At 43.5% G+C, this 17,839-nt stretch overlaps 1 protein-coding gene across 19 annotated transcripts in view; it reads right to left on the reverse strand.

Moving 5' to 3' along the window:
- Positions 1-17,839, reverse strand: part of LOC139539080 (nebulin-like) — a 104,008-nt gene that overhangs the window by 12,213 nt on the left and 73,956 nt on the right. For 11 of the 19 annotated variants that reach the window (XR_011667867.1, XR_011667868.1, XM_071341803.1 and 8 more), the window contains 17 exons: positions 17,469-17,570; positions 17,147-17,254; positions 16,708-16,812; positions 16,392-16,496; positions 16,046-16,147; positions 15,818-15,922; positions 15,418-15,528; positions 15,147-15,257; positions 14,852-14,953; positions 14,416-14,520; positions 12,969-13,064; positions 8,462-8,572; positions 8,100-8,204; positions 6,882-6,986; positions 6,091-6,195; positions 5,236-5,346; positions 527-637 (listed from right to left, as the gene is read on the reverse strand). Coding sequence is in view for 17 of the 19 variants with exons in the window: in XM_071341803.1 (XP_071197904.1) it covers positions 527-637; positions 5,236-5,346; positions 6,091-6,195; positions 6,882-6,986; positions 8,100-8,204; positions 8,462-8,572; positions 12,969-13,064; positions 14,416-14,520; positions 14,852-14,953; positions 15,147-15,257; positions 15,418-15,528; positions 15,818-15,922; positions 16,046-16,147; positions 16,392-16,496; positions 16,708-16,812; positions 17,147-17,254; positions 17,469-17,570 (1,800 nt within the window). In the remaining 2 variants the exon portion in view is untranslated. The remainder of the gene's footprint in view (positions 1-526; positions 638-5,235; positions 5,347-6,090; positions 6,196-6,881; positions 6,987-8,099; positions 8,205-8,461; positions 8,573-12,968; positions 13,065-14,415; positions 14,521-14,851; positions 14,954-15,146; positions 15,258-15,417; positions 15,529-15,817; positions 15,923-16,045; positions 16,148-16,391; positions 16,497-16,707; positions 16,813-17,146; positions 17,255-17,468; positions 17,571-17,839) is intronic. The other 8 variants (XM_071341815.1, XM_071341814.1, XM_071341809.1 and 5 more) reach the window with 7 other exon arrangements.

Raw genomic sequence — 17,839 nt, forward strand, 5'->3', positions numbered from 1 at the left:
ACACACAGTCAAGTCAAACACAATACTATTTATAGTGAGTATTCAAAATAACTACTGGATATTATGTCACATTGGTTTAGGGGCTGCAGAACCAGAAACGTCACAGGTTAAAACATCTTCAGCTAAGGGGATGATTAAGGAGACTCCTAGGGAACCGTGAACAGAGAGCTTAGCATCACAAACCAACAGGAACAGATAAAGGGATTAAGTTACAAGTGAGGGAGAGTGATGTGAGACAGGAAGGGTCCACTCAGAGCTGAAAGACAGAAGAAGGTTTAGTGTGAATCTCAGTGAAAGATGTTTCAGACACCATATTATCTGGTTAACCTGGGGAACTACACTATTAGCTCCACAACTGCGTTGGAAACACATTAGTGATGTCATTAGCCAGAGCCAAGAAGAAAACCAATCAGCTGCCTGGTTAGTTAGGTGATGAAGCAGGAAGAGGAGGAGGAGAAGAAGCAGAGGAAGAGGGGGATGAGCGAGGGATTAGAGAAGAAGCCTGTTCCATCTGTAGCAGTCCTACCTGACTCAGGATAGCAGTGGCGTTCCTTGCTCTCAAAAGCTCAGGAGTTTCCTCAAAAACAGTTAGCCCTTTACCCTTCACCCCCTCCTCTAGATCCCTCCTGTAATCTCTCTATGGGGCGGAAGGAAGAATAGAGAGGCTGCAGAGAGACAGGCAGGGTAACACAGGCAGGGCACACAGACAGGACACGGTACGGTAAAGGCTCAGGTGGTAGTACCGCTCAAAGCCACCAAGTCTCGCCTTCAGATTATGACAGACCAGTTCTGGTTTTGGTTGGCATGTATAGACAAATATTGAGTTGCCAAATCGGACATTATTCTTATTTTTTACAATAAGTATTATGACCAATAGACTTATTAAATTAGACATTGGAAAGACATTGGTGAGTTTGGTAAGCAGCCTGATTAAAAAAACAATCCCATTTTATCAGACAATAGGACAATAAATTCCCACAGAATATTTGGTACAAGACAGTTTGTTCATGAGGCTCTTTGTCAAAAGCACTCATGCCTACATTTCATTAGGGCATAATGCACAACAAACACAGGAAACAAAGTTCATTTACAAAGCCAAACCAGACAGAAAAACCAGATGGACAAAGCAGACAAAGCAGACAGTTGTTTTGCACCAAACCTCCAGTATTGTCCAACTAGATGGAGGGAATGGTTTGTTTTGCACCAAACCTCCTGTAGTGTCCTACTAGATGGAGGGAATGGTTTGTTTTGCACCAAACCTCCTGTAGTGTCCAACTAGATGGAGGGAATGGTTTGTTTTGCACCAAACCTCCTGTAGTGTCCTACTAGATGGAGGGAATGGTTTGTTTTGCACCAAACCTCCTGTAGTGTCCAACTAGATGGAGGGAATGGTTTGTTTTGCACCAAACCTCCTGTAGTGTCCTACTAGATGGAGGGAATGGTTTGTTTTGCACCAAACCTCCTGTAGTGTCCTACTAGATGGAGGGAATGGTTTGTTTTGCAACAAACCTCCTGTAGTGTCCTACTAGATGGAGGGAATGGTTTGTTTTGCACCAAACCTCCTGTAGTGTCCTACTAGATGGAGGGAATGGTTGTTTTGCACCAAACCTCCTGTAGTGTCCAACTAGATGGAGGGAATGGTTTGTTTTGCACCAAACCTCCTGTAGTGTCCTACTAGATGGAGGGAATGGTTTGTTTTGCACCAAACCTCCTGTAGTGTCCTACTAGGTGGAGGGAATGGTTTGTTTTGCACCAAACCTCCTGTAGTGTCCTACTAGATGGAGGGAATGGTTTGTTTTGCACCAAACCTCCTGTAGTGTCCAACTAGATGGAGGGAATGGTTTGTTTTGCACCAAACCTCCTGTAGTGTCCTACTAGATGGAGGGAATGGTTTGTTTTGCACCAAACCTCCTGTAGTGTCCAACTAGATGGAGGGAATGGTTTGTTTTGCACCAAACCTCCTGTAGTGTCCTACTAGATGGAGGGAATGGTTTGTTTTGCACCAAACCTCCTGTAGTGTCCTACTAGATGGAGGGAATGGTTTGTTTTGCACCAAACCTCCTGTAGTGTCCTACTAGATGGAGGGAATGGTTTGTTTTGCACCAAACCTCCTGTAGTGTCCTACTAGATGGAGGGAATGGTTGTTTTGCACCAAACCTCCTGTAGTGTCCAACTAGATGGAGGGAATGGTTTGTTTTGCACCAAACCTCCTGTAGTGTCCTACTAGATGGAGGGAATGGTTTGTTTTGCACCAAACCTCCTGTAGTGTCCTACTAGGTGGAGGGAATGGTTTGTTTTGCACCAAACCTCCTGTAGTGTCCTACTAGATGGAGGGAATGGTTTGTTTTGCACCAAACCTCCTGTAGTATCCTACTAGATGGAGGGAATGGTTGTTTTGCACCAAACCTCCTGTAGTGTCCTACTAGATGGAGGGAATGGTTGTTTTGCACCAAACCTCCTGTAGTGTCCAACTAGATGGAGGGAATGGTTTGTTTTGCACCAAACCTCCTGTAGTGTCCTACTAGATGGAGGGAATGGTTTGTTTTGCACCAAACCTCCTGTAGTATCCTACTAGATGGAGGGAATGGTTGTTTTGCACCAAACCTCCTGTAGTGTCCTACTAGATGGAGGGAATGGTTGTTTTGCACCAAACCTCCTGTAGTGTCCAACTAGATGGAGGGAATGGTTTGTTTTGCACCAAACCTCCTGTAGTGTCCTACTAGATGGAGGGAATGGTTTGTTTTGCACCAAACCTCCTGTAGTGTCCTACTAGATGGAGGGAATGGTTTGTTTTGCACCAAACCCCCTGTAGTATCCTACTAGATGGAGGGAATGGTTGTTTTGCACCAAACCTCCTGTAGTGTCCTACTGGATGGAGGGAATGGTTGTTTTGCACCAAACCTCCTGTAGTGTCCTACTAGATGGAGGGAATGGTTTGTTTTGCACCAAACCTCCTGTAGTGTCCTACTAGATGGAGGGAATGGTTTGTTTTGCACCAAACCTCCTGTAGTATCCTACTAGATGGAGGGAATGGTTTGTTTTGCACCAAACCTCCTGTAGTGTCCTACTAGATGGAGGGAATGGTTGTTTTGCACCAAACCTCCTGTAGTGTCCTACTAAATGGAGGGAATGGTTGTTTTGCACCAAACCTCCTGTAGTGTCCTACTAGATGGAGGGAATGGTTTGTTCTGCACCAAACCTCCTGTAGTGTCCTACTAGATGGAGGGAATGGTTGTTTTGCACCAAACCTCCTGTAGTGTCCTACTAGATGGAGGGAATGGTTGTTTTGCACCAAACCTCCTGTAGTGTCCTACTAGATGGAGGGAATGGTTGTTTTGCACCAAACCTCCTGTAGTGTCCTACTAGATGGAGGGAATGGTTGTTTTGCACCAAACCTCCTGTAGTGTCCAACTAGATGGAGGGGATGGTTTGTTTTGCACCAAACCTCCTGTAGTGTCCTACTAGATGGAGGGAATGGTTGTTTTGCACCAAACATCCTGTAGTGTCCTACTGGATGGAGGGAATGGTTGTTTTGCACCAAACCTCCTGTAGTGTCCAACTAGATGGAGGGAATGGTTGTTTTGCACCAAACCTCCTGTAGTGTCCTACTAGATGGAGGGAATGGTTTGTTTTGCACCAAACCTCCTGTAGTGTCCTACTAGATGGAGGGAATGGTTTGTTTTGCACCAAACCTCCTGTAGTGTCCTACTAGATGGAGGGAATGGTTTGTTTTGCACCAAACCTCCTGTAGTATCTTACTAGATGGAGGGAATGGTTGTTTTGCACCAAACCTCCTGTAGTGTCCTACTAGATGGAGGGAATGGTTGTTTTGCACCAAACCTCCTGTAGTGTCCAACTAGATGGAGGGAATGGTTTGTTTTGCACCAAACCTCCTGTAGTGTCCTACTAGATGGAGGGAATGGTTTGTTTTGCACCAAACCTCCTGTAGTATCCTACTAGATGGAGGGAATGGTTGTTTTGCACAAAACCTCCTGTAGTGTCCTACTAGATGGAGGGAATGGTTTGTTTTGCACCAAACCTCCTGTAGTATCCTACTAGATGGAGGGAATGGTTGTTTTGCACCAAACGTCCTGTAGTGTCCTACTGGATGGAGGGAATGGTTGTTTTGCACCAAACCTCCTGTAGTGTCCTACTAGATGGAGGGAATGGTTTGTTTGCACCAAACCTCCTGTAGTGTCCTACTGGATGGAGGGAATGGTTGTTTTGCACCAAACCTCCTGTAGTGTCCTACTAGATGGAGGGAATGGTTGTTTTGCACCAAACCTCCTGTAGTGTCCTACTAGATGGAGGGAATGGTTGTTTTGCACCAAACCTCCTGTAGTGTCCTACTAGATGGAGGTAATGGTTGTTTTGCACCAAACCTCCTGTAGTGTCCTACTAGATGGAGGGAATGGTTGTTTTGCACCAAACCTCCTGTAGTGTCCTACTAGATGGAGGGAATGGTTGTTTTGCACCAAACCTCCTGTAGTGTCCTACTAGATGGAGGGAATGGTTGTTTTGCACCAAACCTCCTGTAGTGTCCTCACTAGATGCAGGGAATGGTTGTTTTGCACCAAACCTCCTGTAGTGTCCAACTAGATGGAGGGAATGGTTGTTTTGCACCAAACCTCCTGTAGTGTCCTACTAGATGGAGGGAATGGTTGTTTTGCACCAAACCTCCTGTAGTATCCTACTAGATGGAGGGAATGGTTGTTTTGCACCAAACCTCCTGTAGTGTCCTACTAGATGGAGGGAATGGTTGTTTTGCACCAAACCTCCTGTAGTATCCTACTGGATGGAGGGAACTAAACAAATCAGGATGTCAACATAGATGACAGCGCAGACATGACAATAAAACAAATTCTACAACTAAAATAGTCACGTAGCATTACTATGGTACTATGAACATGGAAAAGTGTGTATTTATTACGTGTAATAGTCATAGAGTGTATTATCTTCAGGTGGCGAAGCATGCAAACTGACCATATCTAACCTGGGTGGGACAGAACAATTAAGAAAAAGTCACAAGTGGGATTAAAAGAAGGAGGGCTGTGGTGGTTGTGAGGGACTTAGTACGATTACCAGGGGTGGGTGACGAGGAGGAGGAGAATGAGGAGAATGAGGAGGAGAGTGAAGAACTGGATGAGGAGGAGGAGAAGGAGGAGGGGAAATAGGAACTGGAGGAGGAGAAGAAGAATGAGGAGTTGAAAGAGGTGGTAAATGCCCGTTCGTTACCTCGCTGGCTATTTTGGTGGCATGTCTGACATGTAACATGGCAGGGGTGACCTCCAAGCCTGAGAGGTTCTTTCCCTTTATGGACTCCTCATATTCCTTATGATAGTCTTTCTATTAGCCACAAAGATAAGACAAGTGACAGACACAGCTGAGCTACAACGTATAACATCCAAGCGTAGTAAGTCCACAGTCACAATGCAAGCTTCACCTCAATATTCTTACTAAGAACAAATCAGGGGTGTATTGCTTTACGCATTACCACAGTATACCTCTGGTGTGGGTAGTGTTTTTGTACACACAATATAATATTTGAAACCTTTTTGTGTTTGTGCATGTATAATAGTGCTCTTTTGTGTAAGGAGCCAAGTCTTCTTCAGCAGTCAATAGTTGAAACATGTTCCCTAAATTAAATCCACGCAGTATGGCAAGTCTTATGTTTTGCGTCAGTCTGTCTGTGCACCAGGAAGGAAACATGATTACCAGACAGACATCCAGTACCGTACCTTAACCCTGGATCATCAGAGGAACATTTGGATTTCTGAACTTACAGTACATCATGTGTCAGTGCCATAGAAATCTGTTATAGGCGCTAGTGCCAGTGCTTACCTTTCACATCAAATTACACATAGCGAAAGTACAGTTCACAGACATTGTAGTAACACTTATGGAGAACACACAACAGTCTACAGAATCTCCAAATACCACCCCAGAAATACAGTACAGATACATTGTCAGGCAAAAACAGTTGAGTGTTCCGTGTTCTCTTCTGAGCATCAGCGAAACTCCAAACTGCAAAGTAAAATGGTTATTTGAACCAACAGTTAGATATTGGGTTGAAACGATATGTCTATTTACCGCGCTTTGCATGTGCTGGGCTTCCTTAGCCGTCACATAGGTGGGGGTCTCGAAGTCCAGCATGGCCTTTCCTTTAGCCTTCTCATACTTCTCCTTGTACTTCACCTGTCAGACAAACAGGAGTCAGACAAATATATTCACAATATCATAGTCTCTAAATGTATTTATTGAATAAAGTTGACTTACTTTATTGAATAAATATGACTAAATAGGCCATTTAAGGTTACCATTGAGGCCTAAAAGATACCAACTGGGCTATAACACCATAACAGTGTAACAAGGTGTCTTCAGAACAGGGTTTATGACACAGATTTGTTTCAATATGGTGAATTCTGGTACAGATATCGTTTCCACTTAAACCAGGGGAAGTTCATTTTTCCCTTCTAATCCAGAGGGCAAAATTACTCCACACAGAATGGACGCACAGGAACCAGTTTATAAGGATTGCGGTATAAACTTCTCAGGTTTAATGATGGTGTGACGAGTGGATTCATAAAAAAAATCACTTACATAATAACACACAGCCCAACCAACACTTCCAGTAAAACTGTTTTTGCAAGTCAACAATACAAACACTCATTATGTCTCAAAGTGTTCCACTATTTCATGATTTTACAGGTTGGAGAAGAAACCTGGGACAATTCAGAATTTAGATTCGCAGGTCGCATGATGAATTGTAATATTGGAGATGATTTTCAAACAGGAAGTTGACGTCTCAAACACAGGAAGTTAAAACCGGGTGATGCCAATAGGACTGATTCATAGGTCGTCCCATACATTGGCCCACTTACGTGACTCTGTAGTTCTGAAGCCTCCTTGTGATGAAGCTGTTCTGGTGAGTCAGCAATCATGAGGTAGTGACCCTTACTGTCCTCATGTTTCTTCTTGTACTGGTACTAAGAGGGAATCAGCGCCCAGTAAACAGCTCAGTACAATGGCGTAGGGAAAAAGAGCCACTGTCGTTAGCTCACTCAATGCTACCCATTTAAATATATATATATATTTTTTAAGAATGTTTTATAAAAAGTTAAGGAGCGGGAATAAAAAGGAATAAAATAATGAAATGAAAGAAAACTAAAAAAAGAGAGTGAGGCAGAAAGTTCTGAGCGTCAGTGGTTATAGAAGACTAAGTTATGATATACTAAGTTAGATTTTTATGAAGAAAAGAGGAAGAAATCAATTCTGCACACGATAACATGCTAGACAGAGACGATGTGTGAAAAAGACTAATCTAGACCATAGATTAATGAAAAAAGACATGGAAAAGAAGGTTACAGCAGGTTCTAGTACTAGTATTGGGAGAACAAGGGGTTATGTGAGGAAGTTTGTAGGTCAAAGGTGAGAAGGGTCAGGGTCACTACCAGATGATGTCCTTGAGGATTAACTCACTATTGATCTGTGTTTTACTATAGCTTAGATAAGCAAAGCAGGACAAAACTGGTTGAAATGACGTCATTACAACTACATTACAACTATTTCTGGTTGTAAACTGGTTGAAATGACGTCATTACAACTACATTACAACTATTTCTGGTTGTAAACTGGTAGAAATGACGTCATTACAACTACATTACAACTATTTCTGGTTGTAAACTGGTAGAAATGACGTCATTACAACTACATTCCAACTATTTCTGGTTGTAAACTGGTAGAAATGACGTCATTACAACTACACTCCAACTATTTCTGGTTGTAAACTGGTAGAAATGACGTCATTACAACTACATTCCAACTATTTCTGGTTGTAAACTGGTTGAAATGACGTCATTCCAACAATTTCTGGTTGTAAACTGGTTGAAATGACGTCATTACAACCAGATGTGCCTGCTGGGAGAGAGCTAGGCAGAGCCAGTGATTCCTAATGATATGGAATGACTTGGTTGGAGAGTTGCCGTGGCGAGGCGGTTGGGTTTTGAGAAGGCGGTTGTTACGCAACGCGGGATGATGGTGATGATGACACTACCGGGATTCAAGACGGTGGTACAAGGGCTTATGTGAGATTGTCTTACGTCACTGGACAGCTTGCTGGTGCTCAGGTTGTGCTGCATGGACAGAGACTCTGCCATGTCGGTTACAGGTTTGTGCAGCTTCTTCAGGTCGCCCTTGTACTTCACCTGTGAGATGAGAAGACAGACAGAAGAACATCATCGTATTATAGAGAGCTATTAAATAGATAAATCATTATAATATAGTGTAATTATTATATAGATATATTATTATAGAGTTTTCTATAGTACATCTCATGAACTACTTGGTCCCGGTTGCTTGGTATATCTTTGATAAACACCTGTGAGTAAAGACCTCTTAGTCTGAATGAGTATTTATCATATTAAAAGAGTGGTACTCCTACTTGGGTGAGTGCAACACGTACCTCACTAGCCAGCTGGTGTGCATCCTTCTGAGTCTTGTAAACAACACTTTCCTTCATGTCATACTTTGGCCTGAGTCCCTTCTCCTTGTCATACTTGGCCTTGTACTGCACCTGGAGGGATATCATACGGCAGTGTGTGTGTTAGTCTCAGTCTGATTGTGTCTGTGAGGAAGGTAAGCCAATAAAATCAGACCCAGAGAGAGTAGGATTAACGAGGAGAAAAACAGTACACCAGAATACAGTATTCGGTCACATAATATAAAAAGGGCTCATGGTTAGTTCAATGATTTTAGAGGGATCCAAATTCAGAATTTCTGAATCTATGTAACTCCTTACTGTACTCTGTTATTAGCCCTTGTTATAAAGCATAACCATTTGAAGTCAAAAACCATAGGTTGCCTTCTAGGACTAATTTGATATAATGTATCTGTGGGTATAACACATTTTACTTTCAATGAGCAAACTAACCCCAGAAGGCAATTAAGACATAACAGGCATGGGAAACAAATGTACACACAGAACATTTACTTCATATATAGGCTGTTGGAACAGTATATATGGTAGTCAGAAATAGAAAATGAGGGAGAAAGTGATGCTGGGATCCCATTGCAGAGAGAGTCTGAGGTACTCCTAATCAGTAGAGGAACCAGCTGAAGAAAAGTCAGGGAGAGAGAGAGAAACGCCAGGGAGAGATAGAGAGAAAGAGGGAGAGAGAGAAACACCAGGGAGAGATAGAGAGAGAAACACCAGGGAGAGAGAGAGAGAAAGAGGGAGAGAGAGAAACACCAGGGAGAGATAGAGAGAGAAAGAGGGAGAGAGAGGAACACCAGGGAGAGATAGAGAGAGAAAGAGGGAGAGAGAGAAACACCAGGGAGAGATAGAGAGAGAGAGAGGGAGAGAGAGGAACATCTGGGAAAGATAGAGAGAGAAAGAGGGAGAGAGAAACACCAGGGAGAGATAGAGAGAGAAAGAGGGAGAGAGAGAAACACCAGGGAGAGATAGAGAGAGAAAGAGGGAGAGAGAGGAACATCTGGGAGAGATAGAGAGAAAGAGGGAGAGAGAGAAACACCAGGGAGAGATAGAGAGAGAAAGAGGGAGAGAGAGAACCATCGGGGAGAGAGAGAGAGAGAAACACCAGGGAGAGATAGAGAGAGAAACACCAGGGAGAGATAGAGAGAAAGAGGGAGAGAGAGAAACACCAGGGAGAGATAGAGAGAAAGAGGGAGAGAGAGAAACACCGGGGAGAGATAGAGAGAGAAAGAAAGAGGGAGAGAGAGAAACACCAGGGAGAGAGAAAAACACCAGGGAGAGATAGAGAGAGAAAGAGGGAGAGAGAGAAACACCAGGGAGAGATAGAGAGAGAAAGAGGGAGAGAGAGAAACACCAGGGAGAGATAGAGAGAGAAAGAGGGAGAGAGAGAAACACCAGGGAGAGATAGAGAGAGAAAGAGGGAGAGAGAGAAACACCAGGGAGAGATAGAGAGAGAAAGAGGAACATCTGGGAGAGATAGAGAGAAAGAGGGAGAGAGAGAAACACCAGGGAGAGATAGAGAGAAAGAGAAGAACATCGGGGAGAGATAGAGAGAGAAAGAGGGAGAGAGAGAAACACCAGGGAGAGATAGAGAGAGAAAGAAAGAGGGAGAGAGACAGAGAAAGAGGGAGAGAGACAGAGAGAAACACCAGGGAGAGAGAGAGAAACACCATGGAGAGGATAGAGAGAGAAAGAGGGAGAGAGAGAACCATCGGGGAGAGATGGAGAGAGACAGAGAAAGAGGGAGAGAGACAGAGAGAAACACCAGGGAGAGATAGAGAGAGACAGAGAGAAACACCAGGGAGAGATAGAGAGAGAAAGAGGGAGAGATAGAGAGCGAAACACCAGGGAGAGATAGAGAGAGAAAGAGGGAGAGATAGAGAGAGAAACACCAGGGAGAGATAGAGAGAGAAAGAGGGAGAGAGACAGAGAGAAACACCAGGGAGAGACAGAGAGAGAAAGAGGGAGAGAGAGAAACATCAGGGAGAGAGAGAGAGAGAAACACCAGGGAGAGAGAGAGAAAGAGGGAGAGAGAGAAACATTGGGGAAATAGAGAGAAAGAGGGAGAGAGAGAAACACCAGGGAAAGATAGAGAAACACCAGGGAGAGATAGAGAGAAACACCAGGGAGAGAAAGAGGGAGATATAGAGAGAGAAACACCAGGGAGAGATAGAGAGAAAGAGGGAGAGATAGAGAGAGAAAGAGGGAGAGAGAGAGAGAGAAACACCAGGGAGAGAGAAACATCGGGGAGAGAGAAACATTGGGGAGAGATAGAGAAAGAGAAACACCAGGGAGAGAGAAAGAGGGAGAGAGAGAAACACCAGGGAGAGATCGAGAGAGAAAGAGGGAGAGAGAGAAACATCGGGGAGAGAGAGAGAGAAACACCAGGGAGAGAGGGAGAGAGAAAGAGGGAGAGAGACAGAGAAAGAGAGAAGAACATCTGGGAGAGATAGAGAGAGAAAGAGGGAGAGAAAGAAACACCGGGGAGAGATAGAGAAACACCAGGGAGAGATAGAGAGAAAGAGGGAGAGATAGAAACACCAGGGAGAGATAGAGAAACACCAGGGAGAGATAGAGAGAAAGAGGGAGAGATAGAAACACCAGGGAGAGATAGAGAGAGAAAGAGGGAGAGAGAGAACCATCGGGGAGAGAGAGAGAGAGAAACACCAGGGAGAGATAGAGAGAGAAACACCAGGGAGAGATAGAGAGAGAAAGAGGGAGAGAGAGAAACACCAGGGAGAGATAGAGAGAGAAAGAGGGAGAGAAATAAACACCAGGGAGAGATAGAGAGAGAAAGAGGGAGAGAGAGAGAGAGAAAGAGGGAGAGAGAGAAACACCAGGGAGAGAGAGAAACACCAGGGAGAGATAGAGAGAGAAAGAGGGAGAGAGAGAAACACCAGGGAGAGATAGAGAGAGAAAGAGGGAGAGAGAGAAACACCAGGGAGAGATAGAGAGAGAAAGAGGGAGAGAGAGGAACATCTGGGAGAGATAGAGAGAAAGAGGGAGAGAGAGAAACACCAGGGAGAGATAGAGAGAAAGAGAAGAACATCGGGGAGAGATAGAGAGAGAAAGAGGGAGAGAGAGAAACATCGGGGAGAGATAGAGAGAGAAAGAAAGGGGGAGAGAGACAGAGAAAGAGGGAGAGAGACAGAGAGAAACACCAGGGAGAGAGAGAGAAACACCATGGAGAGGATAGAGAGAGAAAGAGGGAGAGAGAGAACCATCGGGGAGAGATGGAGAGAGACAGAGAAAGAGGGAGAGAGACAGAGAGAAACACCAGGGAGAGATAGAGAGAGACAGAGAGAAACACAAGGGAGAGATAGAGAGAGAAAGAGGGAGAGATAGAGAGCGAAACACCATGGAGAGATAGAGAGAGAAAGAGGGAGAGATAGAGAGAGAAACACCAGGGAGAGATAGAGAGAGAAAGAGGGAGAGAAAGAAACATTGAGGGGAGAGAGAGAGAGAAACACCAGGGAGAGATAGAGAAAGAGGGAGAGAGAGAAACATTGGGGAGATAGAGAGAAAGAGGGAGAGAGAGAAACACCAGGGAGAGATAGAGAAACACCAGGGAGAGATAGAGAGAAACACCAGGGATAGATAGAGAGAAACACCAGGGAGAGATAGAGAGAAAGAGGGAGAGATAGAGAGAGAAAGAGGGAGAGAGAGAGAGAGAAACACCAGGGAGAGAGAAACATCGGGGAGAGATAGAGAAAGAGAAACACCAGGGAGAGAGAAAGAGGGAGAGAGGAATGAGGAGTGTGTAAATCCAAAAGAAATGAGCAAAATAATCTTCTAATTATAATATGCTCCAAATGAAAAGGCAGTGACAGAACTTCTGGCAAACTAATAAAATGGTTCTCATAGGGGTCAACTCTGTCTCCTACTGTTACACAACGAGTTGTGAATAAGATGCCTTAGATAAGGTTTGATACAGGATGTACACAGTCCTCATAGCACAGAGATAATTCTGTAATTCTGTAGAATGATGCAACAACAATAAGCCCATGGCACGGTATCACTGCAGGGGTCATACCACATCAGACCGAGACATTGACTACATGTCCCGGCTATTCAGACATTTATCCTTTAACATGTTGATCCAACTCAGAATTAAAAAAATAAAAATCGATTTAATATTTTTCATTGACTTTTAGGAAAATAGTTATTGCATCACCATGCTTTTCTATGTTTGGCGACCAGCGAATCTTGCGATGGGAGACATACAAAGAAGGTAGGTCAAATGAAAACAAGAAAATGGAGGAAAAAGGGAGGAAAAATTATCAAATCATAACAGAAATTTAAAAATGTCCTCTTGAATTATGGAAGCAGAGGTGCCCCAACAAACACTCCCAGAAATCAATCAATCAGTGAGTCATTGAATAGAAGGAGAAAAGAAGTCACAAGGCACAGACAGGAAGTTGCAAGAAGTTGCAGCCCATTGGTCCCCGCCCCAGGGTCTCAGTTATTCCTTTCTTACATTACTAGTCAGGGCACTCATTTTCTTAAGGTGGCGGCTCTGAGGAGTATCGATGGAAGCAGCTCCGTGGAGGGAGGGCCTGGCTTCCAACTCCTCCTACAAAGCAGCAGTAAGACGGCAGGGTGAGAAAACAAAGACACGACAGGATGGAGGGAGCAAGTAGAGACAGGGGATTAGGGAGGGAGGGATGGACCCTGCAGGCAAAACTGCTTGAAATGATGTCGTTTCAATACTGTAACAACACTACAACTCTGCATTACAACACAGTTTTGCCTGCTGAGAGACAGTACAGGGGAGAGGAATATAAGTATATGGAGGAAAGGGAGAGGGCTATACAGGGGTAGTACAGGTATGAAGGGGAGTATAGTAACATGTAACTATGGAGAGGAGATGGAGAGGACTGGTATATTAACATGTAACTATGGAGAGGAGATGGAGAGGACTAGTATATTAACATGTAACTATGGAGAGGAGATGGAGAGGACTAGTATATTAACATGTAACTGTGGAGAGGAGATGGAGAGGACTAGTATATTAACATGTAACTGTGGAGAGGAGATGGAGAGGACTAGTATATTAACATGTAACTATGGAGAGGAGATGGAGAGGACTAGTATAGTAACATGTAACTGTGGAGAGGAGATGGAGAGGACTAGTATATTAACATGTAACTGTGGAGAGGAGATGGAGAGGACTAGTATATTAACATGTAACTATGGAGAGGAGATGGAGAGGACTATAGGGAGTATATTAACCTGTAACTCTATGGAGAATAGGAGACAGTCAGAGCTCACAAAGACAGAATAGGACATGGGTAACATGGGTAGTTATGCAGGGTGGCAAAAGAAGCACCTAATGGATGGAAGGTCACTACTACCTATGCTACAGACTAGCTAGGACAGCTGAGCAAATACTATAGCAATACTATAGATCCAGGGGCGCAACTTTGGTTTTAGAAGTGGGGGGATATCACTTTTTTTAAAGTATTATTTAAAAAACCTTTTTTTATCCTTTCGGATAAACACTCCAAACAGCCTACCCTACCGCTCGGAGGCGTCCGCATGGTCCTAAATCACACTGTTGCCTACGTTTGTATCACATTCCAGAGGTGACAAAAATGCAATTTCCGAATGTTGGGGGGACATGTCCTCCCTGTCCCCAGTGAAAGTTACGCCCCTGTATAGATCTCTATGAAGCAATCATGATCTCCAGGAAGCTGAACTGAAAGGCATGTCATCTGGGCTGCTGAATTTACATCTTCAGAGACAGTGAATAAAGCTGAAAATATTTTCTGACAGCAGAAAATAACTGACAATGAAATGATAGAAAAATGAACTGAGAGGGGACAAACATAATCAAATAAAGGGGAATAAAAGCATTGAAAACAGCCTGAGGTGTAGGGAACAACTGGTCAATTCAGACTCGGAGGGTTTGGTGATGACCGTACCTGGCTGTTAAGCTTGGACACCGCAGTGGCCAGAGCGATGTCTGGACGGTGGACCAGGGAACCTCCATGGGCAGCCTCCTGGCGAGCCTTCTCACGGTAGCCAATCTACCAGACACAATATACAAACCATGAGTGGACTGGACAATACAAGGATAAGGGGATACCTAGTCAGTTTCACAAATGAATGGATTCAACCCAAATGTGTCTTCCGCATTTAACCCAACCCCTCTGACAAACTATCAGTGGGTAATGCACAGACAGACTGTCGTGATATGACTTGTTTTGATGCCTTTGATGGCGTCATGCTGAGAATGTAAACAACAGCATGAATATTCATCTCAGAGAGGTAAACAAATACAAAATCCCTTTAATTTAGCAAAACAGGCTAACAGGCTTCGCCACTGTGTAGGCTATTCACTGTGTACTAAACACTCACATTGCTGGCGAGCTTGGAGGCCTGTGTAGCCCTCATGATGTCTGGGCTCATAGCCACAGAGGTGTAGTTGAGCTTGGCCTTAGCCTCCTGCCTGTAGGCAAACTAGAAATGGAGAGAGAGGAAAGAGTGATATTTGTGACAACTGCTGATGTAAAAAGGGCTTTATTATTGCATTTAATAGACTGACTGATTAATAACAATCAATTCTATAAAACATGCATGAACTATTGAATGTCTTTAATATAGGAGATATACAGTACAGTCTTTTTATAGAAGAGGAATGTGACTGACTTACATTGCTCTGATTCTTGGCTACGTCCATGGCGTGCTGCACATCGGGAGGCACTCTCATGTTATTGTACTTGGACTTGCCCTTCTCCTTCTCAAACTTCTGCTTGTACTGTTTCTGTGGACAGAACAGCGGAGACAAAGACGTCAAAGGTAACAAATGGCTCAGGACTGTATAGTCTTGGGAAGTCTCATTCACTTTGTGCGAGAAATCTGGAAATTAAGGTTCAGGACTGTATTCCAGCTCTAACTAAACAGCTGGTATGGGGGAGACTGACCTCGCTGACCAGTTTGCCCATGTCCTTGGCGTGGATGGTGTCACGGGTCGTGGGCAGAGTGGTGAATTGTCCGGTCTGCTGCTCCATCTTGCCAGCCAGCTTGTATTTGCTCTGAGGACAGAAAGAAAACCAATAACTAGTGTCAGACTGGAATCTGATTGGGCGTCGTACAAACCACATTAACATACTGTACAGTTACATTCATTATAACAAGTGTTCTTGAGATATTTTGTGACAAATTCCTCGTTCATCCATAAATGAAGGTTCTCATTATGACATTTAAGATCTATCTACAATAACTATACTGTAGGTTAGTAAGGAAAGTCATTTATTGGCAGTAATAAACATTACACAGTAAGTATCTGTAGTTGTCATGTGTTTGGTGTTTTCTGTTTCTTACCTCAGATGCCAGAATGCGCACTGACTTGGCATGAAGGTTAGTAGGAGTGTCCAGAACAGTCTTATACTGACCCTTTGCCTTCTCATACTTCTCTCTGTATTTCACCTGGTGGACAGAACAAAGCACCACAATTAACACAGGCTTTTCTTTACCTTCAGATTTCATTTCCATGTGTCAGAATAGAATAGAACAGCTTGGTGGGTGGCAGGTAAAGGAACAACTACTCACATTGCTTAAGTCAGCATTCATCTTAGCCAGGACGGCTAACTTGTCGTCCACGATGGAGATCACACAGCCCTTCATCATCTCCTTGTCATACGTGTACTCAATCTGAGGACAGCAACACATGCAGCACCGGTTAGACCAGAAGAGCCATGTCAAAGGAATCAGTATAGAAACCTGGGCCGGTGTTTTGTTATGTGTGTAGCTAAGTCATCTAAGTCACTATTGTTTTTAGGATTGTATTCTTCTACATATAGTTTTTCATGGACTCTTAGAAGATGAGCCCCCTTGTGGGCTAAAATACATACAAACAAACATACAAACAAACTAAGGTCTGTAGTGCATGACTCACATCACTCTGCTGGAAGTTGGCCTTGGCAGCTTGGATAAAGTCAGGTCTGTCGACGGTCCAGATCCACTTGTTCTTGGTGGCCTGGTACTTCTTCCTGTAGTCCAGCTGGAAGGAGACAAATCATACAGGAAAAGAACAGTGAGTGAAGGGTCTGCCTCAAGAAAAAACATTTCAGAAGGGTGGAAAACATCAGGTATAACACCTGGCCCTAACAAGCCAACTTCATTCACTAATACACTCATTCATTCATTCAGAAGTGGTGTTCAGAGGTAAATGGATAGGAGGAGACGAGGAGTACTGGAAGAGAGAGACTCACATTGCTGATGTTCTTGTAGGCTTCCTTGGCAGCGCGGATTTCAAAGGAATCAGGGTCCATGTTGATCTGGGCCTTGCTCCTCTCATATACCTCCTTATACTTCAGCTGAGACAAAGGAGAGAAAAACACACTGATACAGAACCAGGGATATGACTGTACCTGCCTCCATCTAAATCTTAGACATGTGGTTGTAAGGCTTTCCACTAGATAGCATAGCCACAATGTCTAAATTGGCAACATCGTAAAAAATCATGAAAATATTAGCTTTATGGTCTTAATTTAAGGTTAGGGTTAGGCATTAGGTTAGCAGTGTGGTTAAGGTTAGGTTTAAAATAAGATTTTAAGAAGAGCAATTGTAGAAATAGGTGGGGTTTATGACTTTGTGGCTGTGTTATGTGTGAAATGGAAGGCATCAATTTTGAGAGTGTAGAGTACATACCACGCTGGTGATCTCCTTGACCTTCTTCATGTGTGTGCTGTGTGGAGTGTCATGGCCCAGGGTGTAGCCCTTAGCCTTGTTCTTGTTATACTCCATCTTGTAGACATTCTGGAAAAAGTGATGAGAAAATGTTGCAAGTCACAATTATTCAAATATAGTGTTATGTTGATAAATACATAGTACTAACAAAATCATACATTTATACATTATATGATTTTATTAAATATTTATTTAATTTTGTTACTTTATTTATTTTTCTGAGAAGAGGGAGACCTTAAAAAAAGTATCTTTAACTGAATGTTGTGTGACGAGGTGAACTCACGTCTCTGATGGCTTTGCTGCGTTTGTGGCTCTCATGCTCGGGAGTCTCCAGGATGGAGGTGAACTTGCCCTTAGCACGCTCATACTGCTCCCTGTACTTCCACTGTGGTGATGGGGGCAGGACACCAGAGTTAGACACACTCACACAGGAGACATTACTGTCAAATCAGTATCAACTTACCTTATTAACAGTGTTTCAATTATCTATAGATGATCTATGTGCTTTGCAGATTGATTTTATGAGTTAAGTTTACATGGCTTTATCCATTCCTGATCAAACGAAATGTATGTGCTAAAAAAGATAATGACATTTAAAATGTAGTGTAGCATGAAAAGGAGATTCTGTGAAGCGTGACTACAGTACATGTCAAT

Source organism: Salvelinus alpinus, chromosome 14, assembly GCF_045679555.1.
Source record: "Salvelinus alpinus chromosome 14, SLU_Salpinus.1, whole genome shotgun sequence".
In the NCBI taxonomy this organism is placed as follows: Eukaryota; Metazoa; Chordata; class Actinopteri; order Salmoniformes; family Salmonidae; genus Salvelinus; species Salvelinus alpinus.